Raw genomic sequence first — 13,895 nt, 5'->3', positions numbered from 1 at the left:
ACTACCACTCCCCCCCCCCCCACATATACTTTGTATCTATCCCATGGAACTTAACATACTACATTTAAAGGTATATTTTAATCAGAAACTTTTGGCACTGGCCTACAGAATAAAACATGAATTTTTCTAGCATTCAGAACCCTCTACCATCAGATTTCATTCTGAGGTTTCATGCCTACTTGTATTCCTGTCAAATTGGACTACTTATTATCCCATGCACTTTATTTGCTTTCTTTCATCTCCAGTCCTTTGCTCATAACCTATCCTATGCTTAGAATAGACTCCCCACACTTTTCATACCTTGCCTATTGAATTCCCTTTCTTTGTGGTCCAGTTCAAATGCTACCTATTTATTTCATAAAGTATTTTCCTGGCCTTCCTGTACACCTGAGTCCAAGCAGGATGAACTACATTCCAACTGTACTTTGCAACACATTACAAGCAAGAAATTACAAAAGACAAGTGGTATAAAGCATGTCATCCAAAAAGTGTTAGTGAAACACAGGTGGACTTGTCATATGGTGAGAATGAAGGGAATGAAGGATAACTGATAGATACTGCCTTCATTCTATTAGGATCTTCCTCATGGCAAGAGAAAACAAGCTTCAGCACATTGTAGATCCCACCTTTGGGAAACTTATGGAAGAATATGGGCAAGAGTCCCCAGAATAGGCAGACATAGATAGGTTACAGGCTACATCACTGGAAGAAACGCACCCATGAGACTACAGATCTATCTGAATATTTAAAAGGTGTCTCAGATAATTATATAAGTAACCTATGGGTAGGAAAATGTCCAGCAAAGGGCTAGACAGTTTATGCTGTTATGTTGATGATACCAAAGTAAAGTGATTGTAATCCAGCCGTTAGAGGCTTTAGGCCCTTAACCCTGTTTGTGGCAGAAATCTCTCAGGCAGTATTTTGACACCTGTCAATCCTTTCTCAGGATCATGTTTTTAAATACATAAGATAAAATATATAATGTTAAAAACAAATTAATTATATTGAAAGGCAATTACCAAAAATGTTTTAAAATAAGATCACCGACCCCAATTAAAAAATTTAGAGGATAAAGGCCATGTTTAACAATTTTAAATAGAAGGATGGAAGACTTATTGGAGAGATAAATGGATAGATAGTTATGAATGTGTGGATTTAATAAGAAAACTTTTACAAAAGATGATTAAAAATATGAAATGGATAAAAGGGCAAGCCTTCCTCTAAATGGCCCAAACATTCCTAGGATGCTAAATCCAGAGCTGGAAAGACCAAGGCCACTTGTTCAACACTCTTATTTACTTATCAGGAAACTGAGGACCAGGAAAGATAAGTGGTTTGCACATAGCCACACAGGGAATAAATGGCACTGACAAGATTTGAACCTAAAGGTCCCTGACTTCAGAAATGGATACCTTTTCAACTTCCCCATTCTGCCTGCCTGGTCAGGGTCCACTACATTTCATCCCTACTTTCCAGGTGGACTTTTCTCTTTCACTGTAATTTCGACAGAATCACCAATATAATCAAGCAAAATTATCTGCCCAAAATCTTCAGAAGTGACAGCAACATTTATTGAATGTCTGTTGTATACAAAGCTTGGCTAGACACTATGCAAATTACAGTGACATAAAATATACATCTTTTTTCCTCCCAAAGTTAAATTATACCTGAAGAAATAGGAGAAATGAGTAAATAGATAACTAACAATGCAAAGCAGCATCCAATAAGTACTTTAATTGCCATTGGAGTTCAGAGGAAAGAGACCTTGTGAGTCAGACTAGTTAGGAAAGGATTTGTGGAAGAGCTGAGCTTGGCTAAGTGGGAAAGAATGGTGAGAACATCATGGACAGGGAAACAGCTTGAGCAAAGGCAGATGTTTCTCTTGATAAATGGACCAGTTTGACTGACACAGTTTCTTTAAGGAAGTTCTTTAGTCATTCACTTATGTCTGACTCTTTGTAAACCCATGGATTTAACCCATGAGGTTTTCTTGGCAAAGGTATTGGAATGGTCTGCCAGTCCCTTCTCCTGTATCTCCCCATTTTACAGTTGAAGAACAGAGGCAAATAAGGGTTAAGTGACTTGCCCAGGGTCACACAGCTAGTAAATGTCTGAGGCTGGATTTTAACTCAAAAATCTTCCCAACTCTAGACCTAGCACTCCATCCACTGCATCACCTAGCTACCCATCTTTAAGGGAGTAATGGCAAATAAAAATAGAAAGGTTAGCTCAGTGTTCAAAGCCCTCTATAGTCTGCTTTGTCTTGATCCCTCACTAGTCCTCCTGACAAATATGTTCCTGCTGAACTGGGCCACGAGCTATGTCCTAAACATGTGCAATGCTTTTCTTCATTCATAATTTTATCCAACATTTCCTGAACCTACAATGCTGGTCCCTCCATTTTCACCTATTTTAACATTCTGCCCATCTTTGAAACTCTATTGTATATGCTCCCATAAAATTTCTCCTGTTCTCATTCAGCTGGTAGTGATTTCTCCCTTATTTGACTTTATAGGATTTAATAATCCTTTAATGTATTTAACATGTTCTAATTTGTATTACATTTATTTTCATCTAAAATTGCCTTTAGTGCCTCATCATAGCAGGAAGATGAGCCTATGTTCTCAGAGGATATGCCTATGAAGAGCAAGCTCTAGCAGATCCTACCACGCTTGAAAGGTTTTACATGTGGGTGTGGTGGTGGGTCAAAGTTAGGTACTTAGACCAAGCATAGGCTTATTGGCACCTGTGATTGGTCAACAAATAATTAGAGAGAATGCTGTGTAATTATGACCAAACTTGGCCCTGGACAAGAGGAAAAAGCACACCTCCCTCCTTTTTTTATACAAGTGGGGGACTATGAGTATGGAATATTTCACATAGTCTGAGACACAGTCCATGTGTTAGTTAATTTTGCTGAAATTTTCCCCCATTTAAAAATATAATAATGGTAATAAAGATTTATAAGGGAAGTCTCTCTAGATAGGAAAGGACTGAATTCAGAAATGAATATGATGTAAAAAACAAAAGGCATCAATAAAAATAAGATAAAATTTTTGATTAAAAGAGGTAAACAGTAAACCTTTGGCGTGATTAATAGATATTTGTTCTTTTTTTAAATTCTTATTTTGTTGCAACATCGGGTTTTCATAAATTTTTATGTAGATGAATATCCTATTCTATAATTCAGTCTTATATTCCATCATATTTATACTACATTATATAAAAATATCTTTTTATGTAGTTGAATATCTCATGTAGTTAACCTCCATGAATGAATTTTAAAGTATGAAGTACTTACCATATGCAAAGTGTTGTTCTAAGTTCTGGGGATATAAGTTAAAAAAAAAAGACAATAAACATATGGTTCTGAGAATGAAGCAGCAAAGAAAAATGTTACCTCATATTTTATTCTTTTTTATTCCAACCTACATTGTATCTTTTTACATGTACACCCTCTTATTCAGCACCAGCAAAAAAAGGATTGATTTGTATATATTCCTTTCTGTCTAAAGAAAAGAATGGAAACATTCCACTCTTTTTCATTGGTTTAGGGATTATTGCATGTACTTAAGAAGCATGATGGGCAGCTAGATGACACAGTAGATAGAGTACCAGGCCTGGAGTCAGGAGGACCTGAGTTTAAATCTGGTTTCAGATACTTGATAACTGTGTGACTCTGGGCAAGTCACTTCCTCATTCTGTAAATTGAGTTGGAGAAGGAAATGGCAAATCACTCCAGTACCTTTGCCAAGAAAACTCTAAATGAGCTCACAAATAGTCAGACACAACTGTACAACAAGAATCCTGGCACAGGCCTAGTATGGAGTTGGCATGGAAGCATGTAGCTCACAATGAGCCCTTAGAAACTGACAGATCATATATTATTGATCTGGACTAGCCAGTATTGCCCTTGTGGGTAATTCTTCCTGAAGTATACCTAAAGCACTACTATACAAGAGATGTTAGATTTGGACCCAATTGTGGAGGGCTTTGAATGTCCAGTTGAACTATAATTAAGAAGAACCAGCTGAAGTTTTTTTTAGGAGAGGAGTAATGTAAATCAGATGAGATGCCCCTTCATCAAGGCAGTCTAGTGCATTAGAAAGACCATTGGATTTGGGTTCAGTAAATTAGGTTAGAATTGTGGCCAGCATGCCTGCTAGCTGAAAGATCAGTTAACCTCTCAGCCTCAGTTTCTTCATCTGTAAAATGAGTAATAATACTTGTACAACATCCCTCACTGGATAGTTGTGGCAAACTTTATTAATATTAATATGCTATATACATGTGAACTTTTATTATTATTATGGATAATAACAAGGCTACTGCTGTTCCTTCCTGGCTGTAGTCCAAGCCTTCATCTTAGGCTCAGCTCAGCAAGAGGGTAAACAGAAAAGATCTCTAGCTAAACAATCCCCCTTTTCAAGTAATTATACCTGCTGAAGAAGCCATTGCAAAGGCTCAGTTTCTCAATTAGAGAGGGAAAAGGATAAATGATTAATTGACCTCTCCTTGAAAAAGCTCACATTAACCTCCATCTATTTGGTTTTTCTAATGTCTCTGTTACAGAGTGTGGCCAAGCAGGAAATCCATCAGGTTTACAGACAGATGACTCCACCTATGAATTTAAAATCATTTATCCTGAAATTGTGACACAACCCTGTGCAAATTATAGTCCTCAGTCTGCAGGCCTGGGCTCTGGCTCCCCATAGTGGGGCAATCCTCAGAGACATTAAAGGTACCAAAGCCCAGGTGATGTTCACTCCTATGGTGGCCAAGAATCTCTGTGAGCTCACTAATTACACATTTAGCCTCCACAGGAGGCTAACCGCATTGGGAGAGCAAAGAATCAAAGCCAAAGTTTACTCCTGGAGGAGTGAAAAAATCTCATTCTCGACTTATAGGGTTCAGTTACAAACCCTCCCCAATAAAGGCGGCTCTCCAGAAGGGCCAGTTGGGCAGTGCAGGTCCCTCGGTGGAGTATCAGGACTGCTTTTGAGTGCTGGCTTTGCCATAAATCATAACATGACTCCAGTGACCCACAGCCTCTCACAGCTTCATCGGTCTCTTTCAAAAGAGAGAGTCTGAGATTCTATGAGTAATACCTATGAAACACTTAATAATCATAGTGCTGAATGTTGGAAGGCATTTCTTCTGCACACCTGTGGTTTCTCACCAAAATATATAGCTAAAACAAGCATGTGTTTCCTAAGGGAACCACAACTTCCCCAGCATCTTTTTCTCAAGATTTTGCTTCCCTAGAGTCTCCATGGGATACCCCAGGGAACTGTGCTCTACAGGCCAGATACCCTGTTCTCCCATGCCAACCCGGGCTATCTCCCTGGCCATCTGCCCGGGCAAACACAGGGCACGTTCTGCCTTGTGTGCGCGCCGAGCTGTTCTGTGGTAACTAGACCAAGTCGCCAGCCAACAGCTGCATCTGAGACCCAGGAAAGGAGACCTGAGCTTAATTCTCAGCTCTGTTACTGACTTCCCAGTGACTCTCTTCCAGATTATTTCTTTCCTTTCTTTGGTGAGGCAGCAGGGGTAAGTGACTTACCCAGAATCACAGAGCAGCTATGTGTCGAGTATCTGAGCTACTCAGGTCCTCCCCACTTCAGAGCCAGTGTCCTCACCACTGAACCATCTAGCTATCCAGGCGGATTATTTCTAAGACCCATCCAGCTCTGAGATTCTGTATGCTATGTTATGAAATCACTTTCATCCTCTGCTCTGAGATTTCTTCTAGCTCTGACATCCTAAGTTCTGAGGTCCTTTCCAGCTCTGACATTCTGTGTTCTGCCGTTCCTTCTAGTTCTGACAGTCTGTTCTAAAGCCTCTTCTAGGTCTGGCATTTTTAGTGATGTAAGGTCCTTTCTAGCTCTGGCTTCTGTTGTTAGCCTGCCATGACATTTGTTTTAAGATTCCTTCCAGTTATATAACGTGATAGGATATTTTTTAATGTAACTTCTGACCTGACATGCTCTTCACATGGAGCAGGGGAAATCTCACTGTCACTTCCAGTCTTTCTGCCTGCCCCTGGTAAGGGACGATGAGCAGGAGCATTCACAGCTAGGTTGCAAAGAAAGGATATCCAACATCCTGGAAGAATAAACTAGGTTTTTGTTTTGTTTTGTTTTAAACTCAACTACAATCCTTAGTTCAAAGAATTGACAGGGAAGACATTCTGGTGGTTTTGGAGCTTAGTTTTAGAGGGTCATCTGGGACACCATTGTGATTTGTTGTTATTATTTGTCCTTCATTCTCAAATAGCACCATGACATCAGGGAGGTGATGCCGTGACATTCAAGTGAATTGGATTTAAGGGAGGGAGGGTTGGGCAAGGTCACCTGCCTCACTTCATTTCCCACTCTCCCACCCCACAGAGTTATCTGCGAACATAGCTTGGTATAGATTCTGTATGCTATGATTGGAGATGGACCTGGATGCATTCAGGAACCTTGGCCTTTCTAAGCTAAGGTCTTCAACATTGGTCTGTTTGACTGAGGTTATACCCAGTCAATGATTAATTAGATAGCAGCTGAGAAAAAGAATCTTCTCTTTTACCTAGTTCAAAAAATAAATTCTAAATAAATAAATCTGGGAGGGAAAGACCCTTAGTATTTCTGAGCAAAGCAGAAATAACTATTTTATTTATTAAATTTATTATTAAGTAACTATTTTATTTAAATCTGAGTCAATCAGAACTCAAACAATGACCAAATGGGGCTTGACCTAGAACCCATTGGTGGCCAATGGTCACCCTTAAGATTCTAAATGAGAATCTTAAGGACCGTGCCTTAAAAAAAAAATCTGGGGACTCTAAGAAGTTGAGGGACCTACCTGGGGTTTCACAGCCTGCATGTATGAGTGGTAGTCCTTGAATTCAGGTCTTCCTGACTTTGAAGCTTGCTCTCTAATTCCTAAGCTATTCTGATTCTCTAAGAATGAGTGTTGTAGAATTATGGCCCTTTTTCTTTTCTTTTCTTTTTTTATATTTCCACATTTATCATGTTGCACAAGAAAAATCAAATAAAAAAAATGAGAAAACAAAACAAGCAAGCAAATGATAACAAAAAAAGTGAAAATACTATGTTGTGATCTGCATTCAGTCCTCACAGTCCTCTTTCTGGATGTGGGGATGGCTTTTTCCATCCCAAGTCTATTGGAATTATATGGCCTTTTTCTCCAATAAAAAACCTAATCTGATTCAGTGGAAAGAGTCCTTGAATTGGAGACCTGGGATCTGGCTGGTCCTGATCCTTTCCACCCATATACTGTCTGACTTTGGACATTCACTTCCCTTTTTTGAACTGATTTCCCTACTTAAACAATGAAAGGATTGAACAAACTTATTTCTAAGTGTCTTTTCCATTCTTAGGACTTGTATTCCCAAACCTAAATGTATAGGAAAGAGAAAGAGGTCTTAGTCTTTTCTGATTTGCAAAGTTTACTTATATATTGTCTGGATCCTTGTAGCGAGCCAGAAGGATCTCTATAGAGGAAAAAGGGGGTGTCATACACCAAATCCCAGGATCCAGATCCTGAAATCACTTCTCTTTAAGAAAAAATCCGACTGGCTGACCCCTCTCCCCCACTTTCCTCCCCCAGTCACTTTTTTCATCTTTCTTAAGTACAGTGACTTTCTGGTGGGTGATAGGTATGTCGTAAGTGAAGGCTACAGGCACTACAGGAATGACCTGGTGCCTCACCCACCTGGTTATAATTCTAATTGTTGTGTGTAGGAGCGGCTTCTATAAATGGTAAGGCAGTCAGGAGCAACCCTGTCTCCCGGCACAGTATCTCAGCCATTCCAAGAGGATCACAGAGAAGGAGCAGGGGCTGGAGAGACATGGCTGGTAAGTGTGAGAGAAACTTCTACAATGGATAACTACTAGGGAGTCAACTAGCTCTTCCAATCCAAACAGGCCCTCCAGTCTGACCCAGGAGGATTTCTAAACGGTTCTAATTCACTCATTTACCTTGGAAAGGCAGCATGGCTTAGTGGATTTGGAATCCAAAGAACTGGGCTCTCAAGACCTCACTCCTTCAAATGGGGACTATAGTAGCGATCCTGTCTACCTCAGGGTTATTGCTAAGAAAGTATTTGGAAACTGTAAAGGGCCATAGAAATGTGAGTTTGTTATTTGAGATTCATGGATGAGGTCAGTTTTCTTGAAAGGGTATATATATTTCAGTGGACAATTTACATAACATTAAAGATATTATTATTGTACTTTAAAAAAAAAAAAAGAAAGAAAGAAAGAAAGGGTATATATACCACAGTCACTGTTGCAGGGGTTGCAATGAGATTCTGATCTCCAAGGCAGCAGATGTGTGTATTTGGGATGGATCTGACAATGGCAGGTGTTTGTTCAGCAGATATTAGGCTTGGCCATTCATAAAGAATAGTTTTGCCTCATTGGAATATCTTAGACTCCAGGTATCTGGTGTACAGTCCCTCTCAGCTTCTCAGCCTTCTGGCAGTTTTCCGTGTTCTAAGGGTCTTCCTAGTTCTGATAATCCCTGTTTCTAAGAGAACAGCTATCGTAACTAAAGTTGATTGAAAAGAAAACATCTGCACTATAGGAATGTACTTTAGAAAAATAACATCCGGGAGCATTCTTCAGCCTGGTTTGAAAGTGATTTGGTGATGTCAAAATTCCCAGTAGCAGGATGAGCAGGTGGTAGTGAAAGATTATCTTGTTTTTATAAATAGCTCCTGGGAAAGAAAGTTAGAGGGGGGTGGGAGGGAGGGAGGAAGCCAGAAAGAGAGAAGAAATAAATTATGAGAAAGAAATTAAGAAAAAGAGAGAAGGAAGGCAATGTCTTCAGTGTAATGACAGCTGTCGAGGATTCGGGCTCTTGTTAAACAGCCCTGCTGCTCTCCAGCAGGCTAATTATTGTGTGCTGCAGCTAAGCCAGGGTGGGTGATGGCCAAGCCAAACCCAAACAAGGCGTGAGTCAAACTCTTAAAAATCTCATGAATGGTGGTGAAACCTACAAGAAAGCTTGCCAAGGGAAATTGTTAAGCCAGATACGGGAGCCAAGTCCCACTCACTCCGTGGCTTGTGAGAGATGGGACTGGAGGACACTGCACAGATCTCCTGCTGTCCATGCAGGGAGCACTTGGCCTTTGCCAGAGGAGTCTTTGCAAAGAAAAGATAATCATATGGAAAAGAACCTAAGGAGAAGGACCTTAGCCGAAGTCTGGCATTTCACACTCATACCTGGGGGCAGTGAGGTGGCTCAGGAGCTAGACTCCTGGGTCTGGAGTCAGGAAAACCTGAACTGAAATCCAACCTCAGACGTTTACTAGCTGTGTGACCAAGTCACAAATGACCAGGCAAGTCACAGCTAGTTGTGTATCTGTGAAAAGGGGACAAGACCTTCCAGGATTCTTGTGAGGATCAACTGGGATAATAATTGTAAAATACTTAGCGCAGTGCCTGGCACATAGAAAGCACTGGCTATTGTTTATTATTATGCTCAAAAAGCCCCACTGGTTCCCGCTTGCCTCAAAGATAAAAAAATCTCTGCTTGGCTTTTAAAACCCATCACGGTCTGCCTCTAGACTATATTTCTATTACCCAGTTTTGTTCATTGTACAGATCTGCCAAACTAACCTGCCATTCCACAAATATAAATTCTGTCACCTATCCTCCACACCTAGAACATCCTCCCTCTTGATCTGGGCCTCTTAGAACCCCTAGATTCCTTCAAATAAGAACTACCTCCTACAGGAGACCCCTTTGAGCCTTTCCTCCCCCAATAACTTTGTGTATATTCTCATCCTCCACTTTCATCCCTAGAATGGAAGCTCCTTGAGGACAGGGACTGATTCACTTTTGTGTTTGTATCCCCACAACCTACATTGTTTGGCAAATAGTAAGGTCTTAATGCTTGTGGAGTGTATGAATGGATAAAATGAATGAACAAATAACCATAGAATATTAGAACTTAATGTAAGAGAAAAGTTCTTTAAAAATTAGAGCAATCTGAAACTAGAGCCATCTCAAGTGGGTTTCTTCCTCCTTACCCGAGGTCGTCAAAGGCTAGAGAGATCCTTGTCTGGAATGCTATAGAAAGAGCCCTGTTCAGAACTGAGGGCCTCGGATGTCCCTTCTAGCTCTGTAATTTTGTAATACCAGGAAATGGGGGTTTCTCTGGCTTCTGTGCAAACAATTGTCTGTGCTTTCCATCTCAACACATGGAAAGATGATTATCCAAAGCAACACTACGGACAAATCTGCAATTGCACACAGCTTAAATAAGTCCATGTAGCCTCTCTTAATGATTGTTCTTTGTCAAGAAGGAGTCAGCATCAAATTTCAGCTTGAGCCTGTGGGATGGGTATTTGGGGGAGGAGGAGTAAGGGATATAGAGACTTTTACTCCTTCCCGCATTTTTATCTTATGATTTTCGTTTTAGGGCTGGAGTTGTTGTATATTACCCAAATGCCAATTATAGACACTGTCTGAGGTATACATAGTCTAGGGAGAAAAAGAGACGGAAGTAGATGTGAAGGAAGGGGGATTTTTCTGTTTCTTTGGAATTTTTGTATGCCACTATTAGAAATTTCCCTAAATTGAGGTTTGAGAGTACTGGGATCCTAGGATTGACATAGGATGTTCCAAAAGTTTTAGTGCAATTTTGTTGTTTGTGGGGGATTGTTTTTTGTTTGTGTGATTTCCTCTGCCTGACCCCTTATTAAAAAGCTCAGGACTTCATTGATATCTGTTCTCCCTTCATTGTCCCCGGGAAGTCAGACACAAATTTGGGTGTGGTATAAGGAAAATTTTCTAACAATTAGCATCATCCAAATGATCCAAAAATGGAATAAACTTCCTCAGAAGGAAGTGCCAGTCTTTAAGTAAAGGCTGAACAACCTCTTGGGAAAGCAATAGAGGGGATTCTTGTTCTGGTAATGGTTGTGCTAATTGACCAACAGAGGTCCTGTACAATTCTGATGCCCTGTGATTCTGGGCAAGGTCTTTAGGTAAGGTCTCAAGTTACTTTCATTCATCTTTGAACAAGTTTTCTACACGTTGAATATTAAACATAAATAATAAATAAATAAATATACATAATATATTTATAAAATATAAATTGTCAAAATTATATAGTAATATATTTATAAAAGGGATAAAATAAAATATAAATATATAAATAAGTTGTATATTTATATAAATAAATAAATATAATACAATGTTAAAATTTTAGAATTTTAGAGTAGCAAAATGATTCATTCTCAGGCCAAGGGATAGTTGTCTATTAATTATGTCAGGCTGTGCCAGAGCCAAGATGAAATAAATAGATATACATGTGTATATCTCTATGAAAGGCTGTCAGGGATGACAGCATAGATATACAGAAAAACCAAGTAGTTCTAAAAATCTAGAACATCTGTACTGAACATCCCTGGGATGTGGTCCTAGCCTTTTCAGAGTATAGCACATAATAGAATGACCTCTATAATGCACTGACCTGTGCAAAATTCATGTTGTTCATAGATTATTCTATTTAATTTCACTTATATCTTCAGTATACATTGAAGAAGGAGAGGAGAGAAAGATTTATTAAACACATTATGTCTATTATTATGTATGCACTATGTGAAACATCAATGATCTTAGTAATAATAATAAAATAATGTCATTCCTTTGGCACCTTGCACTTGACAAAGTGTTTTCCTCAATGAGGTCTCATGAAGAATATCATGTAGGTATTATTATCCCCATTGTATAAATGAAATCTGGATGGAGAAGTGATTTATACACTCACACCACATTCTTCAACACCAAAAGGATGTTTCAGAAGCAATTGCTTATACCAGACTAGGGAGTAGGGGGAGAGGGAGAAGGGATATCACTGGTTCAGAAATTCTAGTAATTTCTTGAAAGAGAAAAATTCAGAATAAATTCTTGGGAATTGTGATCCAGTGGAAGGTAATTTCAACATGAGACTAAAGGATGAAATCTAACTGTTTGGTTAAAAACTGGCTGAACAGCTGAAGATTCTAGGATCCCTGGTCTCATCATTGTGTCAGAATATGAACATTGAACATTGTTTTCCGAAGCAAGATTCTGTGATCCCTCTGAAAAGAAAAATGTCATTGGGTTTATGATATGACACACTGGCTAAACCTTAGTCTTCTTGGTGAGTCTGGATTGGTGTCTACATGTCCTCAGGAAAGAGAATTGCTGGATTATTGTGTCTTCTGTATACAGTTCAGTTCAGAAAGTGGAGACAACATCCATTCCTTTTCAGCCCACCTCCATACACACACATAAATTCTACCTTTTTCTTATTCAAATTTGCTTTTATTTTCTTTTTTACTTCTTAGGATTATATAACTTGAATTTTTATAATATGGTTGACATGGTTAACTTGAATGGTTACTACATAGAGGAAAAAAATTTTTTAAAGGTAATAAAGCAGCTCTTCTTCCTCTTAACCATTAAAAAAATAAAAATTAATAAAAACTGGCTGAAAATTACATTAGAAAATCTTCTTATATCTTCACATAGACTATTATCTGGACCCATCTAAATCTTCAGAGGCCAAGTGCCCAAAGGTTTTTCTGGCTTTGTTCTTGGTTAGTGTTAAGTGCTAATTAAGCATATGGTTGTCAGACAGCATGGAACAAAGGAACACTAGATTTGAATTCTTAGCCATGTTAATAACTATGAAAAGTCCATCTCTTACAGCCTTACTTTCCTTATTTGTAAAATGGGAATATTAATACTTCTATGACTTATCTCATGAGGGTCTCATGAGGAAAGTGTTTTATAAAATGTCATATACTATAGACATGTGAACTAATATTAGACAACTTTCCAAGGGTCTGAGTCTGACATCTCTTAAGTCCTCATAGATAAGAGAGAAATTTCTCTGTTTGACCTCTAAATTACTCCAGTAATTAGGGGTGAGGGATGACATTTGGGCAGGCTACTTCCTTGTGAGATAACTCTGGGATCCTTGCCTTACAAGCAATTGCACAAACAATCTGCTATGATATCTATGGCCTCGATGAACAAGTCAGGAGTTAGAAAAAAAGGACTTATTTATTTAAACAAGATTTGCTGTCTCCCTCAAGGTACCTGGAAGTCAGAGAACAGTGACTGATCAAAGGTCTCTCCTGATTTGCCTAACATTTGCCTAGAGTAGGCCACAGGTCATGAAGTCCCCTTACTTGGTTGTTGTCAGCTTCTGGATACAACTGAGGATTCCAATCTTCATCTTAAAAGTGTGTTTCCTAGATATAGGGAATCAAGACATAGACAGCCCTAGGGCTGCCACTAACTTGTTTTACAAACCTGCGTTTTTCCTGGGCCTATTTTCTTTTTTGCAAAATGAGGTTAAAATGAGATACCTCTAATAGCCCTTTAAGCTCTATGTTCTGAGTTCACTGGCATTCTATATAAAGGATAGTTGACTCTCAAGAGTATAAATAGGAACTTCGGGTAAAAATTTCAAAGATTTCAATTTCAATTTATCCTTCATGTAAACTTCCTAACATTTATAATTAATCACAATTGGAATGGTCTACTGTGCAAATTGAGGGTCTTCAAACAAAAGTTGGCTGACCATTTATTGGATATATTGTAGAGAAGACTCTGTTTCATGTTGAAGTTGAGCCAGATAGGACTCTGAAGTGCCTTTTACCACTGACATTCTATGTTCTAAGGTCCCTTCCACCTCTGGCCTTGTGTATTCTAGGGCCCTTTTCATCTCTAACAATCTCTGTACTAAAAGTCCCTTCCAACTATGACATTTCCTTTTACATAAAAAACAGGAGGACCCTAGAGCTCACTCTAAACCTTTAGGAAACAGGGTTTCTTTATTAGACTTTCCCTCAGCATACAGGAACAAGCAGCTAGGCTAGAATT

The 13,895-nt window shown here is 38.9% G+C and overlaps 1 protein-coding gene across 1 annotated transcript in view; it reads left to right on the top strand.

Annotated features, from left to right (window-relative positions):
- Nucleotides 1–7,761: 7,761 nt before the first annotated feature.
- The window catches only part of TGM3 (transglutaminase 3), a 44,631-nt gene continuing 38,497 nt past the window's right edge, over nucleotides 7,762–13,895 (top strand). The window contains exon 1 of the mRNA XM_031954607.1: nucleotides 7,762–7,862. Within this exon, the coding sequence (XP_031810467.1) occupies nucleotides 7,856–7,862 (7 nt within the window). The 5' untranslated portion in view covers nucleotides 7,762–7,855. The remainder of the gene's footprint in view (nucleotides 7,863–13,895) is intronic.

Source organism: Sarcophilus harrisii, chromosome 2 (genome assembly GCF_902635505.1).
Source record: "Sarcophilus harrisii chromosome 2, mSarHar1.11, whole genome shotgun sequence".
Classification (NCBI taxonomy): domain Eukaryota; kingdom Metazoa; phylum Chordata; class Mammalia; order Dasyuromorphia; family Dasyuridae; genus Sarcophilus; species Sarcophilus harrisii.
This window is presented reverse-complemented; position numbering and strand designations above follow the sequence as displayed.